Here is a 24740-nt window from a genome sequence, read left to right as displayed (position 1 = left end):
TTGTGCTAATTAAAAACATTCCTTGTCGGAAGGAGCCAAAGGGCCACTTCCTCCCCGCCACACCGGGCTGGCGCGAGTTGGAGGGATGCCGTCCCCACCCTGCAAAACGCGAGGCCCGCTGCCACCTTCGCCCTCAGCCAGACCACGGCAGCTCCGGTCCCCGGGGCTTATTTTTAGCACCTGTTAAAAAGGAGAGGCTGGAGGCAGGCAGCGCGCAGGCAGGTGCGGGGCCGGACACCGGGGCGGCGATGGCCGGTGGCTCCGGCGGGTGCGTCAGCTGCCCTCCACCTGCCCCGCCGGCCCGTGTCCCCTTGCGGGAGCGGGACGGGCGCCTGGCCCCCGTCCCAGCCCCGGTGGGGAACAATAAGAGGGACGCTGACCCCCAGGCACCCTGACGTCAGCCAACACCGCCACCGGCACTGCCGCCAGCCCCAGCTTGGGCTCCCGCTCGCCCTTGGCTGGGGCCATGCTGGAAGCCGCCTGTTTGTTTATCTTCCTCTCCGGCATTGCTTGTTTTGATGGCACATCCTCCTCCTCCTCGCCAGGCCCTGGGGTCGAGCCGTGAACCCACTGTGTCCTGTTTGCTGAGGTCCCGCTCTCGGCATGCAGAGGCGCAGAGTGGCCATCCCTGCGCGCGCCAGCCACGGCGGATAAAATATGTAGGGAAAAGCATCCTGGGGCACGGGGGCTATATTTGCACTGATGGTATCGGACGTTTTGTCCCTGGCGTACCTGTCCCTGCCCTCCCCAGGGTGGGGGGCACGCTGCTGCATGGCACCCCTGCCTCTGCCCCCCTCGGGGAGAGGAACCACGGGCTCTGGCAGAAGCTGGATGATGAAATGCCGACGTATTCAGGCTGGGGCAAGCTCTCAAAACCTATGGGTGGGCACCCTGCACTGCCTCAGGGGGTGATCTCTGCAACCCACAGGGATACCCAGGGATGAAATACCCCTGACCCGTCGGGTCCCAGGCTGCTGGTGCTGGGGCAGCCCCAGGGCGCTGAGCCCTCTCCAGCCCCCTGCTCTTTCCCCTCATGGCATGAACCCCAGGGCTTGCCAACAAAAGCTGACGGTTTTGCCTCAGCTCACACACGGCTGCCGCTCTCCCTCCAGCTCTGTCCAAGCCCAGGCAGCTGCTGAGCAGTGAACCCTTGCCAAAAACAGTGTGTGTGAAAGCATCGTTTCCTAAATGTATAAATATTCCCAGGGCTTTGCTAGAAAACCCAGCGATTAGTTAAAAAGCCCTGGATGGCCGAGTGCATACAAGCCCCAGGAAAGGGCACGTTTAAGCCAAGAGGCAGAAGCGTCCCTGTTCAGCTCTGCCCTGGGGGACTGGCAGGTCCTTTCCCCTCTGTGAGAGATGCGGCAAAGGTCTGGGAAGTGAGCAAAGCTGTGGAGCGCCTTCCCGCATCCCACCAGCCCTGCACCATCACAGCTCCCTTCCAGCCAGGAGGTGCTTACTGCTGACAAACATCCAGGACCTGAAGCCCCATTTCCCAGAGGGAGAGGTTGGAAGGACCATCAGACCTCTCCTCCTGACCTTCTGCCCACTGACGTTCAACTGCGCACATCCCGAGACCGAGCCCAGCAACTTGGTTTTCTTCCAGGCGGACTCCCAGCCCGCTTTTGGAGACATCAAGAGATGGAGAATCAACCGCTGTCCTTGAGAGCACGCCCTGATCGCTAATCGCCCGCGGGAGCAAACTCAAGTGCCTCTGTCCTAGCTCCAAATTGCCTGGCTCCAGCTCCCAGTGCCTGGCTTGTGCTCCGCTGCTCACCACAAGATTAAAGACAGCCCTTCGCTAACCAGCATTTTCTCCTTGTAAAGACCCTCACGCACTGTAATCAAGGCACCTCTCAATTTTCTCCCTGATAAGCTAGACGGAGCTCTTCCCTTCCAAGTCTCTCTAATGCCGGGCTCTCTCCCCAGCCCTCAATTCATTCCTGCGACTCCGCGCTGATTGTCCGGCGTCTTTTTTGAAAACCCAGACACAGGAGTTGGTCACAGCGTTCCCAGCTACCCATGGCATGTCCCGAGGCACCCCAGACCCTCTTCCTGTTCCTTTTTGGAGCTGGCAAATGGAGTACAAAATTACCCGGGGGCTCTGAAATACCCGCCCAGACATAACATGATCATTCAACCCACCGTTCTGCTGCTGGAGGAGAGGGGAGATCGGGATGAACAGCCAGTTTTGGTGGTGGAGAGAGCTGCTAAGCCGTGTTCGGTGGCATTCCTCACTAGCACAAGCCCTAGGAGGCATCAGGAGGAACGACGGGGTACCACACTCAAACCAAAGGCAGCAGCTGCTCGCATCTCACGGCTTATTGCCGCAGGATGGTATGCGGGCCAAAAGCATCATCAGGGGGTTTATGAATGCAGAGAGGACAGATCCCCCCAGGCAAACTGAACACACAACTGCATCCCTCCACTAGCCTCTCCCCCGTGGCCTGTGCTCAGACCTGGCTGCCAGGGGATCTCGAGGGGGAGCATCTCAGCATCTCTCAAACACAACCATTCCCCGTCCGGTGCTCTGGCCCCAAGACGCTGCTCCTGGGCTGTTCTTGGGACACACAGCACCACCTGCCCTCCCATCTTTTAAGTCTCTGTGCAATGAGCTCCCCACCAGCTGCTTTTGCAGGGCTCTGTGCAGGGCTGCGTCACTGCCCTCCTGCCCACCTCACACCACCAAGCACCTTCCCCCCTGCCCCACACCCTACCAGCTCTTGGAGGACTCTGAGATTCAAGTCTGACATTCATCTTTAGCAGATGTTGTTCAGCTGACCCTTAGACAAAGACACACTTCATCATCCCCCGATCCTGGCACATTCGCCTGCATCCTTCCAGCGACAGCACCGAAACGTTTACTGACTGCTTCTGCCATGTCTGCTCCAGTATCAATCATTTTACCACCTCCATCTACTAATAAGCTTATCCTGTTGCTGGGAGCATGGGGTTTTCTCCTACTACACTAAATAAAAGCCTTTCCTTCTGTCCTTCACCATGATTTTTCCCTGATGTCTTTAGCTTCTGTTATCCATTTTCTACACTTCATAATTTCTAATTTATATTGATTGCTATCTACTCCCACTCTCCCATTTGTTATAAACTGCTCTTTTATTTCTAATTGCTGCCTTCACTTCGCCGCTGAACCAGAACGGGCTCTCGGCCAGTGCTGCCCTCTTTCTTGATTGTGGAATTGTGGCTTTTTGTGGTTCTGAAATTCTTCTGAAAGAGTTCACCATTTTCATTCACATTTTTCTAACCAAGTGTTTCCTCCAAGCTTATTTCACTCATAATTTTCCCCCTGCTTTGGGAAATTAGCCCTTTCAAAGCATGAAGGATATAAATTACTGTTTAGGAATGTCTTTTCTTTGCCCAGGGTGAATGTAATCTGGTCATGATCATCGGTCCCTAGGCAACCTCCCAGTTGCAGTCCAGCAGTGAATTCATCTCTATCCATCATAACCGGGGGGAAACGAAAGTTGCCTGTGCTGGATGCGATGCCTCTCATATAAAAGAGGGATCGTCTCCAATGTTTAGAAACACTGCAGATGGTTTATCGCTGGCTGTGCAAGAGCACCAGCATGTCCCTCACAAAGCAATGTTCTCTCCAAGCCCCTGTGACACCATGGACACCCTGACTGACTCCCTGGTCCCCAGCAGACACCACTGCTCCACAGTCCTGCACCTTCGCAGTGAGTACAGGAAGACTCAGAAGCACCCTGAGTCTTTCTGCATTGATGGGCATCAATCATTTCTGATCTTGCCATATTGGTTTGAATAATTTTAGTACTTCTGTGATTATTTCCAGTAATGAAAAAGGATCAGAGGAAAGACTCCTTCCAGCCCCAGTTTCTCCAAAGCACATGTCTGAATTTAGAGCCAAGCGCGCCAAGGGGAGAGCGGTGGGCACAGCACAGATAACAGGCTGAAAGGCACTTGTCCCTGCAATGTGCCACTGCAAAGCCACCCCTAAAGCAGCAGATGAACCAAATGGAGCAGATGGCTTCTCATTCACCTGCTCCCTGGCTGCCATCAGCATCGGCGTTTCGGGTCCATAACAAGTGCGGGAGGCAGGTAAGGATGCCCCAGCGATGGCACGCTCCAGTGGAGCAGCCAGCCTGGCTTGCACTCCTGGCAACTCCCAGCAGCCAAGCAGTGGTGACAGGATGACAAAACATGGTGTCACATCCCCATCTGGCCATGCCAGGCATGCCCCCAGCTGTATTTGCCCTGCAGATCAGGTGCAAGGACACAAAGAGCCAGTGGACATTATCCTTCTCCAAGCAAGTCCAGCCATCCCCACTGGTGTCCTCATCCAGCCCAGCACATCTCACACTGAGGCTGCTGGCACCAGCTCCCCAAAGGAGGAGAGGACTTGCACCGCTCCTTACCTCAGCCATGAAGTCCTGCTGAAATGTCTCCTCCTGGAAGGGCTCTGTCCGCAGGCGGTCTGCAAGGGAGAGGAGGATCAACCTGGGCAGATCTGGCCAGACCTCCCAGCCCAGCTTCCCCTTCCCCTGCCCATGGGGCGAGGGAGCTGCAAGGGAACAGCTCCAGCAGGCTCATCCCAGAGTCAGCAGTAGAGCCCAGTAGGTCCTTGGGCTAGGGACACATTACCTGGTTAGCAGAAGCTGCAAGGACCATAGGGAAGTGGGGGAATAAGGTTGAGCCTGTGACTGCGCACAGCAAGCCAGGTAGCAGAGCCCAGAGTCCATCCACACTTGTCCCAGCACCATTCCGCACAGAGAAGCAGGAGACACTGACAGGACGTGCTCAGCACCATTCCCAGTTTGAAAGAGCTGCCTGGGTCTGAGCAGAGCATAGCCACACACCACGGGACAGGGAACTGCTCATCACCAGCCGCTCTTCTGGAGGGGTGAGCCCGTCTGTGTCCTCCTCTTGCAGGACAGGGATAAACCCCTTTTATTCTTCATTATTCTCTGCATCTCCTTCAAAGCACTAATTTTTCCCCATTGTTGCTGAGATGTTGTCTGGAGAAGCACCTGGCCAGCTTTGCTCAGCAGCACTGGTGCAAAGCTTCCTCCCGGATTCCTGCCCTGCCCAGGCAAGGGACAAGAGAGGCCATCTGCCCACCAGCATCAGTCTCTGGACCCAAACTGGGTGATCCTGGCTGCTCCAAGCCCTGCAGAGCCAGCACACAGCAAGAGAGAGGAGAGGATGGCTGGCTGGCACAGCTCTAGTGGGCAGGGGAGATCCAGGCTCCTGTGGTGAGATACCTGCCATGGGACAGAGTCTGGATCACGTCACCTTCCTGGCTATGATACCGCAAAGTCAGGGCTGGCACCCATCAGACCCCACATCCTAGAGAGATGAGGTTCCTGTGGAAGGGCAGGTATCACCTCTGGCAGCAGGACAGAGTGTAGCGCTAGCAAGGGATGACCAGAAAAACAGTGCCCAGCCAACCTCCATGGCACAAGACAACCCACCCCAGGCAGGTCCGGACCCCACAACCCACTCAGCCTCCTCCCAGCCGTCCCCCCTCGATGGCAAGGTGGGCTGGGTGCTGGCAGGGGGCCCACATGCACAGCTGTGCTTCCCACAGCGGGGAGAACCAGGAGCCCCTGGTTGTTCTCCAAGTGCTCTGTGAGCTACGTTGCTTGGGAACGGAGCCTGACACTGCTCCAGGACCGGCCCTCGCTGGCATCCTTGCCGCTCCTGGGGAGCAGCCAGGTGCTCTCGACAAAACAGAGAGCCCCTTGGTGACTCCCCAACTCCTCCAGCTACCGGTCAAGGACTGTTCCTGCCCCAGCTCTCCCCAGGGGCTGCTACCCAGCCCTCTGGCTATCATCTCGCTGCCGGCACAGCTGAACATGAAACACAAGCCTGGCTGGGTAGTAGCCAGAGGGAGCAGAGCACACCAGCCTTGTGCTAAGGAGGAAACTCACTTCCTGCTTGCTCCTCTCTCACCTCTGGGCATCCCTCCTCACCTCTGCTGAGAGTTGCCCCGCTCTCCCTGTAGTCTTCGATTTCAGCATCCTTCTGGCGCAGCCGGGAGGTCAGTTCTTGCACCTGGTACTGCAGCGCCAGGCTCATGCGAATCAGGGGCCGCACGAGGTGACGGGACACCTAGGACCGAGGAGGGACACTCCAGGGAAGGTGCAGTGATGCTCGCAGCTGTCCATAGAGTGGTGAAAGCAGAGCAGCCAGCAAGGTCCTAACAAGAGCTGCACCCCAGGTCACACAGGGCTCCCCAAAATACCCCACATGTCACCTAAATCCAGTGGGAAGTGGCCAAAATACATGAGTTACAAGAAGGGAGACAGGACACGGCAGGACATGTCCCTCCATCCCAGCCCCAACCTTTCACAGCTGGGGGCTGCAGCAGAGGGGAGCATGGGTAGGAGAGCCTGATGGAGACAGGGTGAAAGGGTAGGCAATGCTTCACTTGCCATTTGAGTTACAGCAGGAGGCAGAGAGCCCCCCATGTGCCACCCACACCCTCCCCACAGCTCTGTGCACCCAAGGCATGTTCCTACACAGTGAACAGGCACAGCTGGACGAAAAAATAGAAGGACCTGAGGTGTCACACTGCAGCTCGAGGAATGGGAGAGACCTTCCCAGGAAGGCAAGGTCAAAAGCAGCAGGGATCTCAAGGTGCAAGACTCATGTAGGCTGCAGCTCCCCATCGCAACCCACCATGCCCACCCTTAGTTTATGGCCGCACAAGCCCCACGCAGAGCCCTGGGCATGTCCCCTGCCCCAGAGCCAGGCTAGGCCGCCCTGGCCCACCAGGCACATGAAGCAGCCTCCTGCCCACCCTCTCCCACAGCCCCTGGGAGGGCGTTTGGGATCCCCTCACCCCAGCATGTCCCTTGTCTTTGTGGCCAGGCTGAGCACAGGTGACAGGGCAGCAAACCCATTGCTTGCAAAGCCTTCTTGCTCCTGCAGCAAGCCCACGGTGAGCTCCACGCTCTGCCTGCCCTCAGGCACAAGCCACAGAGGCTAATGCCATCAGCCACCCAAGCGCTCAGAGGGCACCATCCACTGCAGAGCTGGGACGGGGCAAGCAGCAGTTTGCCAGCTGGGCTCCGTGCCTGTCCTGAGCCTCTGGCCAGCTGCTGCGTAGAGCTTAGCAGGGCAGAGCTGGTCCCCGTTCCTGCATCCGCACCAGCCACACTCAGCACCTCAGCTGCTGCCCACCTCCCGGGCGCCTTGCAGACATCCAGCACGACTCCAAGCAAAGGGCGAGTAGCAGCTACCAGCCAAGAGCCTGGCCTTTGCACCTTCTCAGCTCAGCCTCCGTGCTTCTTGCCCAGGGAGGCAAGTCCCTAGGGTGAGCCAAGCCAGGCCCCCGACTTTATGTGCTCCCCAGTTCAACCTTGAAAGCAAGGAGAGACACCCCCAGAGCAGGTGGGGAGCCCAGCTCCGTGATGCCCAAGTGCAGCCGCTCAGCGGGGAGAAGGGCCGCGCCCCGCAGCAGGACCCGGTGCCGCGGCGGGAGGGGGTGTCGGGGACTCCGGGCGCTGCCTCCCACGGCCGCCCGCCGGCAAGCGGAGCCGCAGGGCCGGCCCCGGGGCCGGGGCTGCCGCCGGAGGCTCCCGCCGAGGCGGTTAGCGGGTGCCGGGCGCCCTCTTGTGCGCGCAGGGCCGCAGGGCCCCGGGGAGCGGGGGGCGGGCGGGGCCGGCCCGGGCAGCCCCGGCCCTGCAGCGCCCACCCCGTCTGCCGGGGCCCGGCGGAGGCGCTGCCCCTGGGGGCTCAGCTTGCGGCACCGGGCTCTGGGGCTGCTCCCCGAAACCCAAAACGTCAGGCAGCCCCGTGGTAGGGGCAACTCCTTAAAAGCTGCGGAGACCTCGCTTTAGATCTTTCCGTCCCAACAGACCGCCCGCGGGTCCTTTGGGGGTACCCGCCGCTCTGTGCCTCGCTTCACAGTGTGCACCAAAGGAGAAGAGCATCACCGCGCTGTGCCAGGGTGCTGGCAGGGCATCATCTTAAACCGGACATCTCTCTGCTGCCCTGGCAGCAGCGTGTGCTGGTGCATTCCTGCCTCCCTGCAAGGCACCAGCCAAGATGCCAAAGCCTCAATGGAAAGCAACAGGAATAGCCAACCTTGGGAAGAGCAGTAGGCAGAGCCAGGCATCCCACAGCCACCAGCATGGCTCCAGACCACCTCAAAGCCTCAAAGAATTAGGAAATATTCCTTAATTTTGGCCATCCCCCCCTCCTCAAACCCTCCGCAGCTTCGCTCACCATCTCCACCGGAGCTGGGCAGCAGTGGAAGTCCCAGTAGAAGGGCAGTCCCGAGAGCTCACTCCTCACATGCAGGCTGAGGCCGCTGGCACTGCGGTGGCAGGAGAAGGAGGTGGTGGCGTCCGGCTGCCCTGCCAGCAAGGGGCACATCAGCTTGCACAAGCGGTGCAGGAAGGAGGACACATGGACCGTCAGCCGTTTGTTCAGCTCCTGGGAAAAGGCAAGGTTAGGGGTGCAGCAATGCCCCAGGGAGCTTGGTACTGGGAAAGAAGCAGCAGAAACTCCAGCACAGAAGGAGCCGAACCACTTCTGTGTGTCCCAGTGTTGCAAAAAGACATCCCTGGGCCTGAGCTTCCAGTCCCGTGACAGGATATTCCTGACTGGTTCTCCTACGCCAGCTGAGCTGGGATAGTTTCATCTGCTCTGCCAGCCCAGGAGAGTCCAGGCGGTGGGCAGGGGGCAACAGTCTCCACCAGCACATCTGCCCACATGCCACCACGCATGTCACAGGCTGGCTGAGAGCTGTCACAGCTCAGCTCACCTGCCAGAGCTGGGGGATGGCTGCCACCGCATGCCCATCCCTCCTGCCACCAGCTGCTCAGCACAGTCACTCCGTGACAGAAGGACATGGCAGACAGGGGTGGCACATGGGGTCCTGGGCACACAGGCTAGAGTGAGGAGATGAGGCATGGCCCCATGTGTTTTGGAGGTCGTGCTGACAAGACACCCCACGGGAGCCTGTGCCTGGCTGTGAACATGAACAGAAGTTTCTCCACCCCTGGTGGGAAGGCAGCCTTCTTTCAAGCTTCTCCTTAGGATGCTGCTCCTGGGGAAACCAGCTGCCCATCCAGCTCACAAGTAAAATGAGTGTGCCAGCCTCAGCACGCAGCCCCAGTGAACACCTGGCTGCCCTGGGCATGCCAAATAGCCTGTCCAAGTCTCTCAGGAGAAGAGCGCATGGCCAACTGGGGTGACAGTAATGGGCAGAGCCACCCAGGGACTTCCCAGGCCGGTGGTTTGCATCCGAGCACTGTAAGGTCCAACAGTCATTGTGTCACCAAGCAGTTTATGCTGGGACGTCAGCTGCTGCGAGGAGAAAAGGAGATCCCTGGACTTTCCAGACACTCACCTTGGACCTTTGTCCCACGGCCTCAGCATCTGCACTCTCGTACCAGACGCTGCTGAGGTCGGAGATCAGCAGGACGTAGCCAGTATCCCTGAAGCACGCTTTGGCAAGAAAAGCAGACTCGCCAAAGCAAACAGAAGCCCAGGGCTGTGTCAGGAGGCTGCTCTCCAGCTCCTCAGATCCCTCCATCTGCAAAAGAGTGATCAGGTCTCTGCCTCACCCCCACCCAGGAAAATCCCAGCCCATGGGGTGGCCTCACAGGGATGCTCGGTCCCTGCCAGCCCCTCCATGATACCAGCCCCACCTCGCAGCTCGGAAGTGAGGATGCTCAGCCAGCTCCGATCACGCACATCCCTGCACATGCATGCAGCTCTGCTGGGGCGGGTGTTTTGGGGAGCTCTGTGCAGGGCGGTTCCTACCCCAGCTCACAATAAGCACCCCAAATCCACCAGCAGACACACGGCGATGTAACCGCCGCTGTTACCCGGTGCACGGCAAGACCTCTACGTCCAAATTCACACTTGAGCTGCCCCGCTTAGGCAGCGGGCCGCTGCACCCTCCTCCTCCTCGGGCATCCCTTCCCTGTGCTCCGGGCAAGCCACGCACCGTCCCCTGCCCGCGCTGACACCGGCAGAGCACCGACAGCTGCCCACGCCGCCCGCCAGCGCTGCCGCTTCCCGCTTCTCCCTGCGACGAGCTCCGCGCCTGCCGGAACGCAACGCTCGGGGCGCCGGGGTCCCCGCAGGAGCGGGGCTCTGCGGAGCCGCGGAGTTACCCGAGGCCAAGAGGAGCCGGCGGGCCACAGCCTGCGGGGCCGGGGGCTTCGCAGCGGCGAGCGGGGCCGGGCCGGAGGCGAGGGCCGGACTACAGCTCCCAGCAGGCCGCGCTCTTCCGCGCCGTGCCGGGCGCCGGGATGTGTCGCACCGCGGGGCGTCGGCACCGGGGAACGGCGGCGGCCGTTGCTTCCTCGGGGCCGTGGGACCGCGTGCTCCGGTCTGTCGCCTGCTGACGAGGGCGGGGACCCGAGCCGGGCGTCCCGTATCGAGCAGCCCCCGTTGTCACGGGAGGTGCCGCCGCCCAGACGCTGTGCAAAGCCACGGGGACTGAAACGCCTTAAGGCTTTGTTTGGCACTTGCTCCTGGTACGGTATGTCCTGGTGCAAGTGCCCAGCTGGGAACAGCCCTGGCTGCGGGCATGGGACAGCCAGGAGAGGCGGCACAGCAACCGAGGGCTCCTGTCCCTTGGCCCCGGGTTTATTTCTCAGCCCCAGCAGCTGCCGGGTGCCTCGCACGGGCATGGCACAGGGCATTGCCCGCGCTGCTGCTCTCCAACGTTTGCTCTGGGACTCGGCTGCTGCAACCCAGCAAGCCCCACATAGTGCGGGCTGCAGGTGCCTGTGTCCCCTGTGCCCGCAGACCGGGCTCACAGGACACCACAGAGCAGGGCTGTGCCAGCCTGGCAGGGGCTGTGGGCACTGCACACCCCCCAGCCCTGCAGCCTCCTCCACAGCCCCATCCTTGCCTGGAGCACTGACCCCTCCACCCCCAGCACCCACACACTGCCTGCGATCCTCCCACCTATACCCCCGCCCCATACGTTGAGGCCATGCACCCTGCACCCGCAAACTGCCCCCTAACCCCATGCACTGCCCCTGAGCCCCCCGTTAGCACTCTATTCACGCACACCCTCACACCCCCTCTGCCTACCGTGCAGGCTGCAGCTGCCCTTGGTGTGGGGCAAGGGGAGTGTGGTCACCCGAGAGGGTTTGCATCCCAAGGAGGTGCCAGGGGAGGTGGGAGCAGGCAAGGGCAGGGCAGATTGGGTTGCATGGCCAAGTTAGGGTGCAGGACAATTAGGTGGGGTGCAGGACCCGGGTGGGCTTTGCACATAGCTGGAGTGCAGGGCCAGGTTGGGGTGCGGGCCAGGGTGGGGTGCAGGCCAGGGTGCTGACAACATGAGGCCAGGCTGTGCATTACATCCCATGCCCAGCGGGTGCACAGAACCCAGGGGTGGGGATCACAGGCAGCTAGGGAAAAGGGGGAATCACCCTTGGGGACCTGCATGCACAGTGGCACCACATCTCTCCCACCCTGCAGCCACCTTTGGGTGTTCCTAGGTGTCAGGGGGCTCCTCAGGACCAGGTGGAAGGGGCAGCCACAATCTGGAGCTGTGGTCCAGCCCGAGCACGTCGCTCCCATGGACTGGCTCCATTGTCCTCCCAGCCCAAGTCCGCCCTTCCTTCAAGCTTGCACCTAGAGCAGCTTGCATGACCCAAGAGCTGCAAAGCCCCAGCCTTTCCTAGCCCAGGGCTGGGCTTTCACAAACCAGTTCAGACTGGTGGAGGCAGCACTGGGAGCACAGGGCCCTGCCCATGGACTCTGATCAGCTGTAAATGCTGGAGCAGCGAGCAGGGTTGGTGCAGGCTCTGCTGCAGGCAGCGTAACCAGCCAGCAGTGAGAAACCAACCCAGGCACTGAGCTTAATCTCAGGGGTCAAAGGCAGTGTTTTCTTCTCCAGAGAAACCTGCTGCTGCATGGTTTAGCAGCAAGAGCAACACCTGGGGGGCAGTTAAGGGGTGAGCACTCCTGGGACCAACCTGCTGGAAGTGAAAGGAAGTTCGCTGTTTTGGGGAACTGAGCTGAGCTGTACCCCCAGCCTGGGGCATCCTGCTGTGCCAGAGCCAGGGCATTGGCACACACCTGGGGCTATGGGCATCAAGGGGCCGCAGACACATCTAGGACAAAGCAGTGAGGAGGGGGAGAGGCAGCCCTTTCTGTGCATGGTGCCAGCAGGTGAAAAGAGCTTAGGGGCGACAGCCTTTTGGGGCTGGCCAAAGCACTGAGCCCTTCCACAGCCACATCCACAGGGGAATGGTGGGGTTTAGGGTCACCCACATCCCCAGCTGCAGTGGCACCAGGTGGCCACACCCTCCACAGTCACAGTTCTCAGGGCACCAGGGGAGTGTGGGCTGGAAAGGAAACCCCTGGAAAGGGCAAAGGTGGTTGAAGGTTTTTTATAGCTCACTTCCAAGCAGGGAAATGAGGTTTGTGCTGGAAGTGTGGAAGTGCAGTTCCCTCCAGTTCATGTGGGCTTCAGAAATGAGGAGCAAAGTAGCTTGCCAGCTGCGTTGGGGGCACAACCCAGTCCCCCATGAGGTGTCTCTGTGCCACAGGGTCAGGCCACAGTGTGCCATGTGGGCATCTCCACCTCACTCAGCCTCCTGGCTGGCTGCAGCTCCCGCGAGCTGGGTTTGGGGAGCAGGTGCGTCCCTTCCCCTGGGGCAGTGGTCCCCTCCTCCGGGGCATGGCTGCCCTCCTCCTCTTCCTTCTCCTCCTCTTCCTCACTGCCCGGGCAGAGGAAGCAGCAGGGGAAGGCTTTGCAGGAGGATGGCAGCAGCCTCCTCAGCGCAGTGGGGAGCCCATACACCTGGCTGGCTTCACCCCTCTCTCCACAGGGGTGGCCATCACCCGCCCTGGCTTTCCGCAGCACCAGGTCGGAGAGCAGCCCTCGCTCCTCCAGCGTTCCTGCAAACAGGGAAATGGGCAGTGAGATGGGAGCCCCTTCCTCCAGCTGCACCCTCCCAGCCCACATCAGCCCTGGACCCCCAGCAGGGCTGCCTGGAGGCAGAGCTGGTAGTTCAGGGATGGTCCCATGGCCAGATCCAGCCCTCAGAGCAGGGCTGATGCAGACCTGCTGTAGCATCCCCTCACCTGAGACAGTGTTCTCCAGGAGAAATGACAAGAAGCCAGTTAAGATGACAGGCACCATGAGCAGGGAGAGGAAAAGGAGGTCCAGGGGCACCCAGCCTACAGGGATATGCCAGAATCACTCAAGACATCCCAGCTCAGCAGCAGAGAGTGGGCAGGAGCTGTCACAGCAGACCCAGGGGTTGGAGAAGGAGCTGCCTCCCAGGGCATCAGAGATGTTTAGTCAACCATGCCATGGGGCCCGAGGCTTTGCCTTGCCCAGGGAACATCCCCACTACCTGTGGCCAGGTGAGCTGGAGCCGCACCAAGCCACCGAGGCACCAGCAGTGCCATGAACATGGTGAAGCCAACGATGAAGATGTTCCTCCCCGAGTCGATGTCCGTGTACTGGAAGTAGGAGATCCCCGTGCCCACAGCCACAGCATAGGTGACACACAGCACCCCTCCTGTGAGAGGCAGGAGTCAGGCAGTGCCAGGCAGGCTGTGGGCACCACAGGGCAGGGGAAGGGCAAGGCACCCACCATGGACCGCCAGCGGGATGCGGGTGAGGAGCCCTGCCAGCCTTGGGGACATGCCCAGCACCACGCACGCCAGCGCGCTTACTTGCACTGAGTGGCGAGAGTCAGCCTGGCAGAAAGGAGGACAGGAAAGTGAGGAAGGGAAGCATCACCCCCGCGCTACATACCCCGACCCTGCCATACAGACCTGCCTTTTGCCACCAGCGCTGGCTCAATGCCAGCCCGTGTGCCACGGATGCCCCACACCTGCTGCTCCATCGCTTGCCCCTTCCCACCCCTTGCCGACCTTCCTCTCCCCACCCTGGCCGTACCTGCGTGAGGCCAGTGGCGCAGGCGTTGGCAATGCTGGCGGCCGTGCCCCCTGGGGTGCCCAGCAGCCCTGCCAGGAGGCTGCCCAGCCCTTCGGTGCAGAGCCCCCGGTTGCAGGCGGGGGGGGGCAGGCGGGGGGCTCGCAGCAGCCTCCCGCACAGCACGTAGCAGCCCACCGAGTTCATGCTGCAACCGACGGCCATGGCGATGCCCACTGCCAGGGCCCGGGGGGTGAGCAGCGGCCACCCCCACTCGCCTGCAGCAGAGGGAGAGGGGATGGGTGACATGGGCCCTTGCTGAGGGCAGATGGCTGCACCCAGCCCTGCCACCCCACACCTGCATAGGGGATGCGGAGCCAAGGGGCATGGAAGGTGCTGTTGGCCCAGGACAGCTGTGATGTGGCCAGGTCCAGTGATTCCCAAGGGACACGGAGATGGCTGAGGACGGCACAAACAACGCAGACACCGGCAAACGGGAACAGTACCTGCAAGGCAGTGACGGAAACTCTGCGGGGAATTCTCCTCCCCCAGCTAGCATCGCACTTGCTGTGCCCCAAACAACAGACCCTTGTACTGTCACCTCTCCCGAGGAGCCATGCCATGTCTCGCCTTACTCCCACAGGGAGCATCCCAGGCTTTGCTGCTCCAACACCCTCGAGCACAGATCCCCTGCGCTCCCTCAGCAGCACCCACACCCCAGGAGCTGCACCGGGACTTCCCCCTGCCTCTGCTCCCAGCACCCTGCTCTGCTCCAGGACCATTGGGTCTGACCTAACCTTGCACCAAAGAGCCAGGCTCAGAGAAGCCCAGATGCAGCAGAAGGGGCAGAGACAGACAAGCCATGGTACCGAGAACGTGCGCAGAGTGGGGATGGATGGCTCCGTAGACACCCCCCAAGCCTGGGGCCAGGTGCAGAAGGGCAGGCGGCAGGACCCCAGGTGCTGGGAGAAGGTGACAGCAAGGAGCATGAGCCTAGGAGAGGGAGCACAGGTCACCACGCAGCGTCATAGCGATGGGGCCCCAAATGCATGTAATGCACTGCAGCATGGCCCCCAGGCTCACATACAGCAATGCTACCCCCCAGTTAGTGGAGCAGAAGAAAGCAGCCTCCTTGTATGCAGACAGCCCGATGATGGAGAGGCTAGGGGCCAGGACCATGGGCCCGCAGTGTTGGGCTGCCCACCCACACATGCCAGACACTCCTAGTGCCAGCTGAAGCATCCCGGAGACCACCACAGCTCCAGAGACCTGCGGGAGGAAAGGATGAGACCTGCAGGGCAGTGTACACAGAGAGCAGCCCAACATTCTGCCTTGGCCACACTCACATCCGTCTCAGTACCATCACTCATTCCCAGTGTTCCAACCCTGCTTAGCTCATCCCAAGCCCAGGGGAACATACACAGCCACGTACACCATGACTCCTGTTGCCTTTACACATCCTCTTGTACCCCTCCTATTCATGGCAATCCCCAGAAGGGCTGGGAAAGAGGCTGGGGGCTGCAGGTAGCAACCAGGGTGCTGGTGGAGCAGGAGGACAGAGACCCTCAGTGCAGCACAGGAGCACCCACCTCTCGTAGCGAGGCAGCCCAGCTCCCCACAACGGTGCAGCGTGGTGCGGGGCACGTGCTGGCCACAGCCGTGCCTGGAAGGGAATTTTGGAGGGATGTGATACACGTAGATACTGGGCTCCTGGAGCTGAGTCCAAGAATATGCTGGCTGAAGAAGGGTGAGTAGGGTGCTGTGCACCATCACCAGGGGACCAGCATGCAGGACTCCTTGACCCTTCATGTCTACCCAGTGCACCAGACAGCTCATCACCACCGTTCCACTGGCACAGCCTGGGCCCCACGGGGCACAGGCTCCAGCGATGTGCTCACCGTTCCTGTCCATGCTGGCACCGAGAGACAGGTGGGAGCTCAGCACCATGGCAGGGAGCAGGTACTCGAAGGATGGGATTTGAACCAGCGGCAGCCTGGGGAAGGGGACAGCAAGGGCACGTTAGGGAGGAAAGAGGGGACAGGGCTGCTCCCAAAGCCCAGGCTGCTGGAGGAGTGAGAGCTGGGAAGCAGAGGAGGTGGGAACCCCAGAGTAGCAAGAAGACACCCCATATCCCACATGTGCCCTAGCACATCCGAAGTGGCAGCACATGGGATTGGCACAGAGGTCAGAGGCTTTACCAAGCTCATGTCCAGCTCCAGCAAGGGGCATGGGCAGTGCAGGCACCGGATGGCCCAGAGGAGCTGTGCATGATGCTGGAGCAAGAAGCTAGGAGAAAGCACAGCAGGTTTGCTGGAGGGACATGTGAGAGGAGGATGCAGTGATGGTGGGGAGGGGACAGCTGTACAGACATACTGGGTTGTTACAGAAAACCTGGTCCTTGTGCCCTTCCCACCTCCAGCAAAGCCTGTCCTCCCCAGCCTAGGAGGGGGCAGAGACATGCCCTCCCGTGGTGTCAGCCTCCTTCTGGCGACAGCTGCATCACCTTCGTCCCCCTTGCTCACCGGCTCCCCAAGGTGGTCTGCAGCACTGTGGAGATGCCACAGGCAAAGAGGCTGCGTGCCAGCAGCTCGCTGGTGGCCTCGGCATGGGGCGACTCCTCAGGCAGGGTGGGCAGGAGGAGGAGGTGGAAGATGCAGAGCAAGGAGGTCTGCACAGCCAGGTGCTGCACAGGGAAAAGTGCAGATGGTCATGACTCTCTGCAGCACCCAGAGCTGCAGCCCCACCATGCCCAGCACCCCCAGGTGGATGCATGCTCACCGACACGCCCCGGGGAGCGCCCACCACTGCCCAGCCATCCTGCCCACTCCCCTCCCAGCACACCCTGGCTGGAGCCCCAAGCACCCTTTGCCTGGCAGGCTGCAGCCCTTGTCCTGCCACCTGTGAGGATCCCAGCCCTCTCCCCATCTCTCTCACCATGGTCCCCCCTTACCTGAAGGGCTAAGCAACAGCTCAGCATCCAGGAGCACATCTTCTGTAGGGAGCAGACTGCGAGTGTGGGGCTCCCAGCACCAGGCACTCCGGGGTGGCCCCCATTCATGCTGCTGCCTCCCTGCACTGCTTCCAGTTTACGATGCGGAAGGAGCAGGCAGGCTCCCACTCCCCCAAAGGGCTCCTCACAGCCCACACACAGGTGAACTTCCACCTTCTGCAGGAGCTGCCCCAGGGTTACCCATTAATAACTTGAGTTGGTGAGTAACCTGCCCTTGCGGCCAGGAATGCAAGTGTCACCCTGGGTTGTCACCACAAGGGCCAGGTGACAGACACGACACAGGACACTGTTACAGTGCCAACTGCCCACAGCCCAGGTCCCATCCCTGCCTCTTGCGGTAAACAGAGCAGGGACCCAGTAGGCCACAGCACAGACAGCTGTTCCTTCATGTGCTTGGAACAAACCCAACAGCATCCTCCAGCTCCAGCATGCCCTGCCCATGCTTGTTCCTCCCCAGCACAGCATCCGCTTGCTCTCCTGGTCCAGCCCTTACTCATCATCAGGCCCTGAGGAGCCCATTAAAAGGTGCCCAGCCCCACACTCCAGGTTCTGTCATTCCCCTCTGTGGGTACTGCACCCACACTGGGAGGGTCTCTGATGGGGGTCTACTATGTCCCACATGCTCCCTCCTAGGAGGAGGGCATTGAATCCTGCTGCTGGACAAGGATGCCAGGGACAGGAGCTGCCCACTTGGCTGGGAAGGTTCCCAAGGGAGCACAGGCAGGAGATACTTGTGTTTTTGTCCCAGGGCAGAGGTGGCTGTGCCAGTGACCACAAAAGCGATCTGCCAAGCCTCTGCTGCTTGGCGCTCACTCATTAACTGGACAGACTTTGGAGAGCAAAGAGTGATGGAGACTATGCATTCCCCACATTGCCAAGGATGGGGAACCTCCTCGCTTCCACTGCCTCTGTCTTCCCCAGGCACTAGACTCGATGTCCATCCCGTCACCAGAGAGCCTGATCCCTCTAGAACCCTGCAGGACAGGCCTCACTGCTCCTGGGCTCACTTCCCAGCACCAGGATCTGCCCTGCACGCCAGCTCAGAGAGCACACACCACCTGGTGTAACCGCACAGCTGCATCGATGGGGCTCCGCAGTGGGGCACCCGTGCTGCCAGCAAGGAGTAGCTCAGCAGGACAAGGTAGGTGCACAGCAAGAACTACTTTTATTGGAAGAGATTTGCATCTACAAAAGAGTGAAAAACAGGTGTAAAATCCACAGTAAAAAGAAGGGGCACGATGAGCTGGGCTGTCAGCACAACAAGGTGCCGTCTCCCCGCCCTGAGGAGCAGTCAGGCACCGTTTGCTCAGCCACAGACAGCTGGGGTTTGGGATGGGCTAAGAGAGCACCCCTGTTTCAAAGCACCCAACACAAGCAGGATAAGGAAGCTCAGTTTTAACCACACCTTACCACCTCCAAGCCCAGCAGGGCACCACTTTTCCCTGCGGCACAGCCACATTGGGGTCCTCTCTTGGTGTGACCCTTCTGCCTCCCGAGAAGTGTCCTGGAAGCCCCCAAGAGGAATTGCTGTTGTCGCCAGCCAGCTAGGGCTGCTCACTCCTCTCTCCTTCAACCTCCTCTCCCCTCACCCAGGCACCTCACCTCCTCCTGGAGCATTCTACTTGCCAACTGGGGTGACTGCCCCAGACCCTCCAACCTGCACACACAGCCCCAGCATCCTACATTCCACACACCACCACCAAGGGCCACCCACTCACCGTAGGAAGAGGTACAACACCCCCCTTGCCCCAGCACTCCAGCCCAAGGGCACCCCATTTCTACTCTCCAGCTATTAAGTTCCCACGCCAGCACCCAACAGCAAGCCAATTCTGTCCCAATATGTCCCAGCAGCCCCCAAACTAACGGACATCCCTGCCGTGGGTGGGAAGATACAAATGCTGGTTTGGAAGTACTGCAGAGGCCCCCAACCCTGCGCAGCCCCAGGGATCAGAAGTCCCAAAAGTGCAAGGAAGTGAGCTGTGCCACACTAAGAGGGAAGGGGAAAGGGGCTGCTGCCCTGCGCTCCTAGCTGGGAAAAATGAAGCTCTTGATTCTGCCGAGATCCATGGCAGCATGCCAGGAGCACTGTCTCAGCCCCAGGGGGTCCAGCCAGTCCTTGCGGTTGGGGGCTGCATCCCATGTGGGGTCTGCACCAGCTGAGCAGGCATGGCAGTGGAGAAGCACCGGAGGAGACGGGAGCATGGCGAGTCCGAAGGGGCCAGGCTGGCCAGGGGCTGCGGCAGGGGCAGTACGGTTCGATCTCTCACAGGTGGTGGGTACTCTCTGGAAGGGGCCTTGCGGGGGGCTCTTGTGTTGGGCTGGATCAGAGATCTGTCCTACCTTTGGGTAGGACAGAGCCGTCATCACGCTGCCCCACAGGTAGAGCGCAGTTGCCGTGACACCTCTGCGATGTGGCTCCTCGGTCGTCTTATTGTCCCCCAGGCAACAGGTGCTGCTGGCTGGGGAGACGTTGGGCAGCTCAGGCTGGTGCTGGTCAGGGGCTGGGGCTGGCTGGGCATCCAGCTGGCAGCTGCCCTCCTCGGGGAACAGTGCAGGCCGGGGGGCTTCAGGGCTGACGCTCCTCATGCACACAGACCGGTGTCCCACGGTGACAGAGACAAAGACAGCGGCAAAACCGGTCAGGTACACCACACCCAGGAGGCAGGCCAGCTGCAGAGAAGCCAAGGGTTAGCCCAGAGCCCCAGAAGCCCCCCCACAGCCAGCCATGACCCAGCATGGCCACGCATTGACTCAGCAGCTGTGACGGCAAATGGCACAACCAGCACTGGGGCCGGATGCCGGGCAGCTGGCAGTCACCCTGCTAACAGCGAGTAGCACCCAGCCTGTTCAAAGCATGGGCTAAATACCAAGCCAAAATGCCACAGCTAAAACCAAACAGGAACTGTTTAAATCCCAGCACCTACTTCCCTCCAAGTCACCACCATGACCTTGCACCATGACTTGTGGGGCTGTGGTCCAGCACAGGGCACAGACTAAGCACCACACTGCAGTGCCTCAGGCAGAACAGCTGCAAATCAGCATCTTCCGGCTTCTGACAGCTTCCCTTTTCAACAGGGAACAAACCTAGCTGCTGCTCTGAGCAGAAAAGAGAGTCCTGCTTCAAACCCGTGGCCTGCAGGGCCCCACGTTCTTGCAAGGAGCTGCTGCCCCACATCCTTACCTTCACCACTTGCTGGTAGAACTGAGCCAGCACGTGCTGCCACGTGGACTGCTCCATGAGGACACACAGATCCGTGTAGGTGAACCAGCCACGCCACATGCCCTGCTTTTCTGCCACACTGCAGGAAATAAAGGGAATGCTGGTTGTGGGATGGACCACCTCCACTGAAGAAGCTTCAGCCCAGGCAGGCTTGGAAAAGATCCTGCTCAAGGTCTACGGAAGGGAGCTGCAGAGCCTAGCAAAGGCTCACAGGTACCTCAACCTCTTATCTCACTGCAGCAGAGCTGGCTCTGGGCAGGGGCAGAGCCAGGGCTGCAGGGTGGATGAAAGGCTCGCCCTCCCCCCACACACCTACCGTCCTTCCAGCCAGCTCAGCACTTCAAACAGCTCCCGGGGGTCTGTGTAGAGACTCCAGTCCTGTGGGGACAGCAGTGAAAGGTCAGCATAGCCAGAGCAGGCCACCCAGCACCTAGACACATCCTTCTCTATTCCATCATGGGAGTACACGGGGGAAAAACAAAAATCCAAACTCCCCTTAACACCTCCTTTCCTCCCATTCTGTGAAATAGTTGGCTGCAGTGACAGCCCCACTTACAATGGCGCTCAGGAAGTTCATTTCCAGTGTGTTCATGGTCTGGACATCCACTTTCCCTGCTGCTCCCCACTCATCGTTGAACACCTCTTCCTCCTCCCCCTCATCATACAGGTACTTACTAGCAACCATCTAAAAGCAGCACAAAAGAGAGGATCTCAGTCCCCCCTGTACTCCAGCGGGCCTCCCTCCAACCCAGTGAGCCCCCAACCCACACCGCTCACCATGGAGATCAGGAAAAGGTCTGAAGATGAGATCTGCTGGAGGTATTCAGGGTTCCGATGCCGGAGTCTCTCAATGTAGACCAGTGCCAGCATCATGGAGCAGGGCGAGATACAAGCTTCCCTGTATGACAGGGAAGAGCCAATCCAAAGGTTATTCATGTGCTACAGACATTCCAGTCAGCACAGCACAACTTGGCTGCTCCCTCCCCATGTAGGTAGTGGGGGGGTTTAGTAAGTAGACAGCTAGATACATCCCAACCTTGCCAGCTCTGTGCTGGCTGTCCTGAGCTGCAGCACGAGAAAGTGCAGGGGATGCAGGATGGAGAGCAGAAAGCCCTGGCTCCTGTTCTGGGCACAGCCAGCTCTGAACTGAACAGTCCTGCTTGCAGCCAGGCATGCTGCAAGGCTTGGCAGAGCCAGGATTCAGGCCTGGCTGCCCAGTGAGCTGCAGATCAAGCTAGTACAGACTCCTGCCAACAAGGGCACCCCTGCACTCCAGAAAACAGGACCAACCTGAAACGGCCTGGCTGTGTCAGGAAGCCACTGTGCCTGCTGGCCTTGCCACTTGCCCCAGCTCCTCTTTGACACTAATCAACCCCAAGCACAAAGCCGATGCTGGGCCAGGGGACAGCAGTGAGTCCCAGGTGAGACCAGAGCTCCCAGTTCTGATACGGGACACGAAGGGACAAGTTTTCCTTCTTACCGAGATACATGAGACACGTATTTCTTCTGGAGTCTGCGGATAGGGCTGGGAGCCACTTTCTGCAGCAACTCCACGGCAATATCTAGGATAGAAAAGCAGCAAAAGGACTTAAGCCCCATATGGCACACTCCAACCCCACCCCTACCCTTCTCCCCACAAACCCATTGAGTCTTGATGTTTGCTCAGCTTCTCAAGTTCAAATTAAACTATGAATGTATGACAGGCCTTATCAGAAGTCAGGGATGAGGGAGGAACAAACAGGAGAGCCAGACCAAAGCAGGAAGAGGATGTGGAGTGTCCAAGCCCAGCAGCAGTGCCAGATCCAGATTAGCATGTCTGCGTCATGGGGAGTTACCAGCAGTCAGCTGCACAAAGAGGCTAACACCCTCCGGCAGCCCTTTCAGAGGCTTTCTAGGACCTGATGTCAACACCAGGTCTTCCCAGTAGTCCTTTGCTCCCCAACAACTAGCATACTCCTCCTCCAGAGCTGGTCAGCACTGACCCAGCTTCCCCACTCCCCCAACCCCAGTGCCCTGAGATGGCAATAGACAACGTATTCATGTCAGCAAGAGCCCAAAGACACTAACAGGGCACGGAAGCAGCAGTATGGTGTAACTGCAGCTCCCCATCTCAGCCCATTTCCCCTTGCCCACAGACCTGCCTCAGCATTCAAGCACTGAAAAGGCCAGAGACTGATGGATGCTGGCAGATGGCTTCAGCAGCTCCTGTCTCACTTCTCAACACGATAGGACCAGCTGGGAGCATCCCAAACAGCACTACAGTCTGTTGGTGCTTGGCAAGAAGTGCTTGACAGGCAGCCTCAGCTCCATTTTGCTGCTGAGCCCTTGGCTGACAGAGTCGAAAACAGAGCTCGTCCCAGCAGCCTTGCATTTCCAGCTCCCCGGGGAAGCATCACCACACAACCTGTTCTCTCCACATCCCTCCTTTCCATGTCTCTCCAGCAACTAAGAGAACAGCTTCAATCCCACAGGAATTATTTGCCTGACAGCAGCCACCAAGCTCAGAAACACACTGCTCTAGGGGACCTCCCCAGGTCAATCGAGCCACACCACCGCTGGGATCCACAGCCAGGCAGACACAGCTCCAGGCACCCACAGGCAGCTCCCAGGCTCTTACACTGCTGCTCCCTCTGCCCTGCTTGGCCACCCTTGTGCCACACCAGCCACCACAGAGGCAGAAGCAATGCCCCGAGAGATGGGAAGTACAAGAGGCCCCTCAGACTCTGTCCTGACGTGAAATCTAATTCTTCAGTCCACAAATCCAACCCACAACAGCGTACCCTGCCCTAAAGAGGACACGGAGAGCAGCTGCTCACTGTTCCCATCTCACAGACATGGCATGCTCAGGGTGGTTATGGTTCTTCCATTCCAGAAGGAACAAATTCTCTTTTCAACTTCTCTCCTCAGCCAGCCCCATACTGCTTCCTGCAATTGCCTCCCAATGCCAAAGACCTTTTCCAGCTTCTCCTGCTACCTTGAACATTCCCCACAACTGCCTCTATCTCATTTGAATAGCAGTGCCATAAACTCGCCATGTAGCCACAGCACAGCTGTACCAAGACAGATGCCATAGCCCTAGGTCCCGTTTTTTGACAGCGGCTTATAGCAGCTGGGGAAGGAAGGCTGTAAGACCAGGTAAGCCCCCAGAGATATTCTCTGTGTGCCATTCCTGCCCCCAGGTGCTGAAGCCAAGGCATTTCCCAGGTGCAAGACGGTCTTTATAGTTAATAGCCCTCAACAGAGTCTTCTTCCATGAATGTGCCCTTTGAACTTTCAATACTGTGGAACAGTCCCATCCTGCACTTGGGTGCAATGCCAACCCCAAAGACAAGCCACGTGCCTCCCGAGCACCGCCCGTGTCCGAACTCGTGACTCCCAGGAGCACCCAGGGAGCTGGCTGCCCTGCCTGGCCCTGTTCTGTCACCACGCACCCAGCATCCCCCTCCTTGTGGAGGTACGTCACATGGAGCCTCTTAGCAACTTCAGACTATTTCCCCAAAACTGTCACAAGGGCTTTGAATGGAAGCACACTTCCCCACCCGCTCAATGCCCCCTGGAAGCTATGTGAGCTTGCAGCTAACGGAACCACTAATGTGACCCCACTGGGAAGGCCCTCCAGCAAACCACTCCTTGCCTTTGACTACTCTTCTCCACCATCACCTGCACCAGCTCCTCAGCCTCAACCCAGCTGCGTCCTTCTGCTCCCCGAAAACATTGCTGAATCAACAGGAAAAACGGGATGTGATCCAGACAAACACACAGGAGGAATTTGTCCCCTTGCTGCTCACAACTAGAAGTTAAACAAACTCCCCAGTACCTTGCAGAGCACAAAAATTTATCCAAGACACCTCTCACCAGGGACAGGGATACAGCCTTTGCTGCCAAAGAATTCACAAGCAACCTAAAGGAATCTGCACACCAGTGAGGTGCCAAAAATGCAGCAGCGGGCCAGTCAGGACAACAGAACAGAGAGCAGGAGCCATGAGGCTCTGGCACCCTGCCTGCTGGGCCGCACGCAGCGAGGGCTGGGCAGAGGTGGGATCTGGCAGCAAGGAAGGACCAGCTGACTTGTTGGTCTCGGCCCCTGGGCTACTTCCAAGCCTCTTGACTCAGCATTCCCATCCAGGGACACTCAGAAACCCACCTGCCACAGGGCTGGAGAGATTATCCAGGCCGCAGTCTTTGTCCCAGCCATAGTAGAGCCGCTTCCGCACTCTCTCGCTCAGCTGCTGGTGCCTGGGCAGGAACTGCAGGCAGACGGGGGGAACGTGAGAAAAGCCCTAAGCACTTCCCATCCCAAGCTCTCCACCTCGATCCAGCCTAGGGGCACGACGGGCCCGGCAGGGCCCCCAGGAGTCCAGCCAGGGGCTCGCGCGCGCGGTCACGCGGCGTTCTTCGCGGCCAGGGCTTGAGGAGGGAACGCGTCAGAGGCCTGCGGAGGTGCGGGGCTAGGGACAGGTCAGGCCGGGGACACCGGACACCATCAGGGGCACTCACCGTGAACTCCTGGAAGCCGCTGAGGGAGAAGGTGCCCTCCTCATCCAGCAGCAGCCCGTCTAGCTCCATCCCGCCCGCCCCTCGGGCAGGGCTGCTGGGTCCCCTCCGGGGGCTCTGGGCCTCCCCGAGGCCGGGTCCTCCCCGGTGGCCGACAGGTGCCGGGC

The 24740-nt window shown here is 59.6% G+C and overlaps 3 protein-coding genes across 3 annotated transcripts in view; all 3 read right to left on the bottom strand.

Annotated features, from left to right (window-relative positions):
- The window catches only part of NHEJ1 (non-homologous end joining factor 1), a 55847-nt gene extending 45725 nt beyond the window's left edge, over positions 1 to 10122 (bottom strand). The window contains exons 1-5 of the mRNA XM_086615765.1: positions 10113 to 10122; positions 9341 to 9526; positions 8212 to 8421; positions 5952 to 6090; positions 4395 to 4453 (exon numbers count right to left, since the gene is read on the bottom strand). Coding sequence (XP_086471891.1) covers positions 4395 to 4453; positions 5952 to 6090; positions 8212 to 8421; positions 9341 to 9526 — 594 coding nt within the window. The 5' untranslated portion in view covers positions 10113 to 10122. The remainder of the gene's footprint in view (positions 1 to 4394; positions 4454 to 5951; positions 6091 to 8211; positions 8422 to 9340; positions 9527 to 10112) is intronic.
- A 2389-nt stretch (positions 10123 to 12511) lies between these two features.
- Positions 12512 to 16919, bottom strand: SLC23A3 (solute carrier family 23 member 3). Its single transcript, XM_086615764.1, has 12 exons — positions 16800 to 16919; positions 16372 to 16532; positions 15748 to 15842; positions 15439 to 15512; positions 14937 to 15118; positions 14719 to 14842; positions 14208 to 14355; positions 13874 to 14127; positions 13566 to 13671; positions 13323 to 13490; positions 13048 to 13143; positions 12512 to 12861 (listed from the first exon to the last, which is right to left on the bottom strand). The coding sequence occupies exons 1-12, from the start codon at positions 16905 to 16907 to the stop codon at positions 12512 to 12514; spliced, it is 1866 nt and encodes a 621-aa protein (XP_086471890.1). The 5' UTR covers positions 16908 to 16919.
- A 1086-nt stretch (positions 16920 to 18005) lies between these two features.
- Positions 18006 to 24684, bottom strand: CNPPD1 (cyclin Pas1/PHO80 domain containing 1). The gene is made up of 8 exons (XM_086615895.1): positions 24577 to 24684; positions 24224 to 24326; positions 21560 to 21641; positions 20857 to 20977; positions 20636 to 20764; positions 20396 to 20457; positions 20041 to 20158; positions 18006 to 19529 (listed from the first exon to the last, which is right to left on the bottom strand). Exons 1-8 carry the CDS (start codon positions 24643 to 24645, stop codon positions 18885 to 18887), a joined length of 1329 nt encoding a protein of 442 aa, XP_086472021.1. The 5' UTR covers positions 24646 to 24684; the 3' UTR covers positions 18006 to 18884.
- Between the last annotated feature and the right edge of the window lie 56 nt (positions 24685 to 24740).

The sequence above is a fragment of the Tauraco erythrolophus genome, chromosome 8 (assembly GCF_009769465.1).
Source record: "Tauraco erythrolophus isolate bTauEry1 chromosome 8, bTauEry1.pri, whole genome shotgun sequence".
NCBI lineage: Eukaryota > Metazoa > Chordata > Aves > Musophagiformes > Musophagidae > Tauraco > Tauraco erythrolophus.
The sequence above is the reverse complement of the archived record's forward strand: the minus strand, read 5'-3'. Positions and strand labels throughout refer to the sequence as shown.

Excerpts from the sequence above, each read along its gene's own strand:
- SLC23A3 (XM_086615764.1), bottom strand. The coding sequence starts at position 16,907 with ATGAATGGGGGCCACCCCGGAGTGCCTGGTGCTGGGAGCCCCACACTC. Across the intron at positions 16,533-16,799 it reads GCTGTTGCTTAGCCCTTCAG|CACCTGGCTGTGCAGACCTC; the intron begins GTAAGGGGGGAC and ends TTCCCTGTGCAG. Across the intron at positions 12,862-13,047 it reads CCTGGAGAACACTGTCTCAG|GAACGCTGGAGGAGCGAGGG; the intron begins GTGAGGGGATGC and ends CCCTGTTTGCAG.
- CNPPD1 (XM_086615895.1), bottom strand. The coding sequence starts at position 24,645 with ATGGAGCTAGACGGGCTGCTGCTGGATGAGGAGGGCACCTTCTCCCTC. Across the intron at positions 20,978-21,559 it reads TACGTGTCTCATGTATCTCG|GGAAGCTTGTATCTCGCCCT; the intron begins GTAAGAAGGAAA and ends CCTGTCATACAG. Across the intron at positions 20,458-20,635 it reads TGAACTTCCTGAGCGCCATT|GACTGGAGTCTCTACACAGA; the intron begins GTAAGTGGGGCT and ends CTGTCCCCACAG.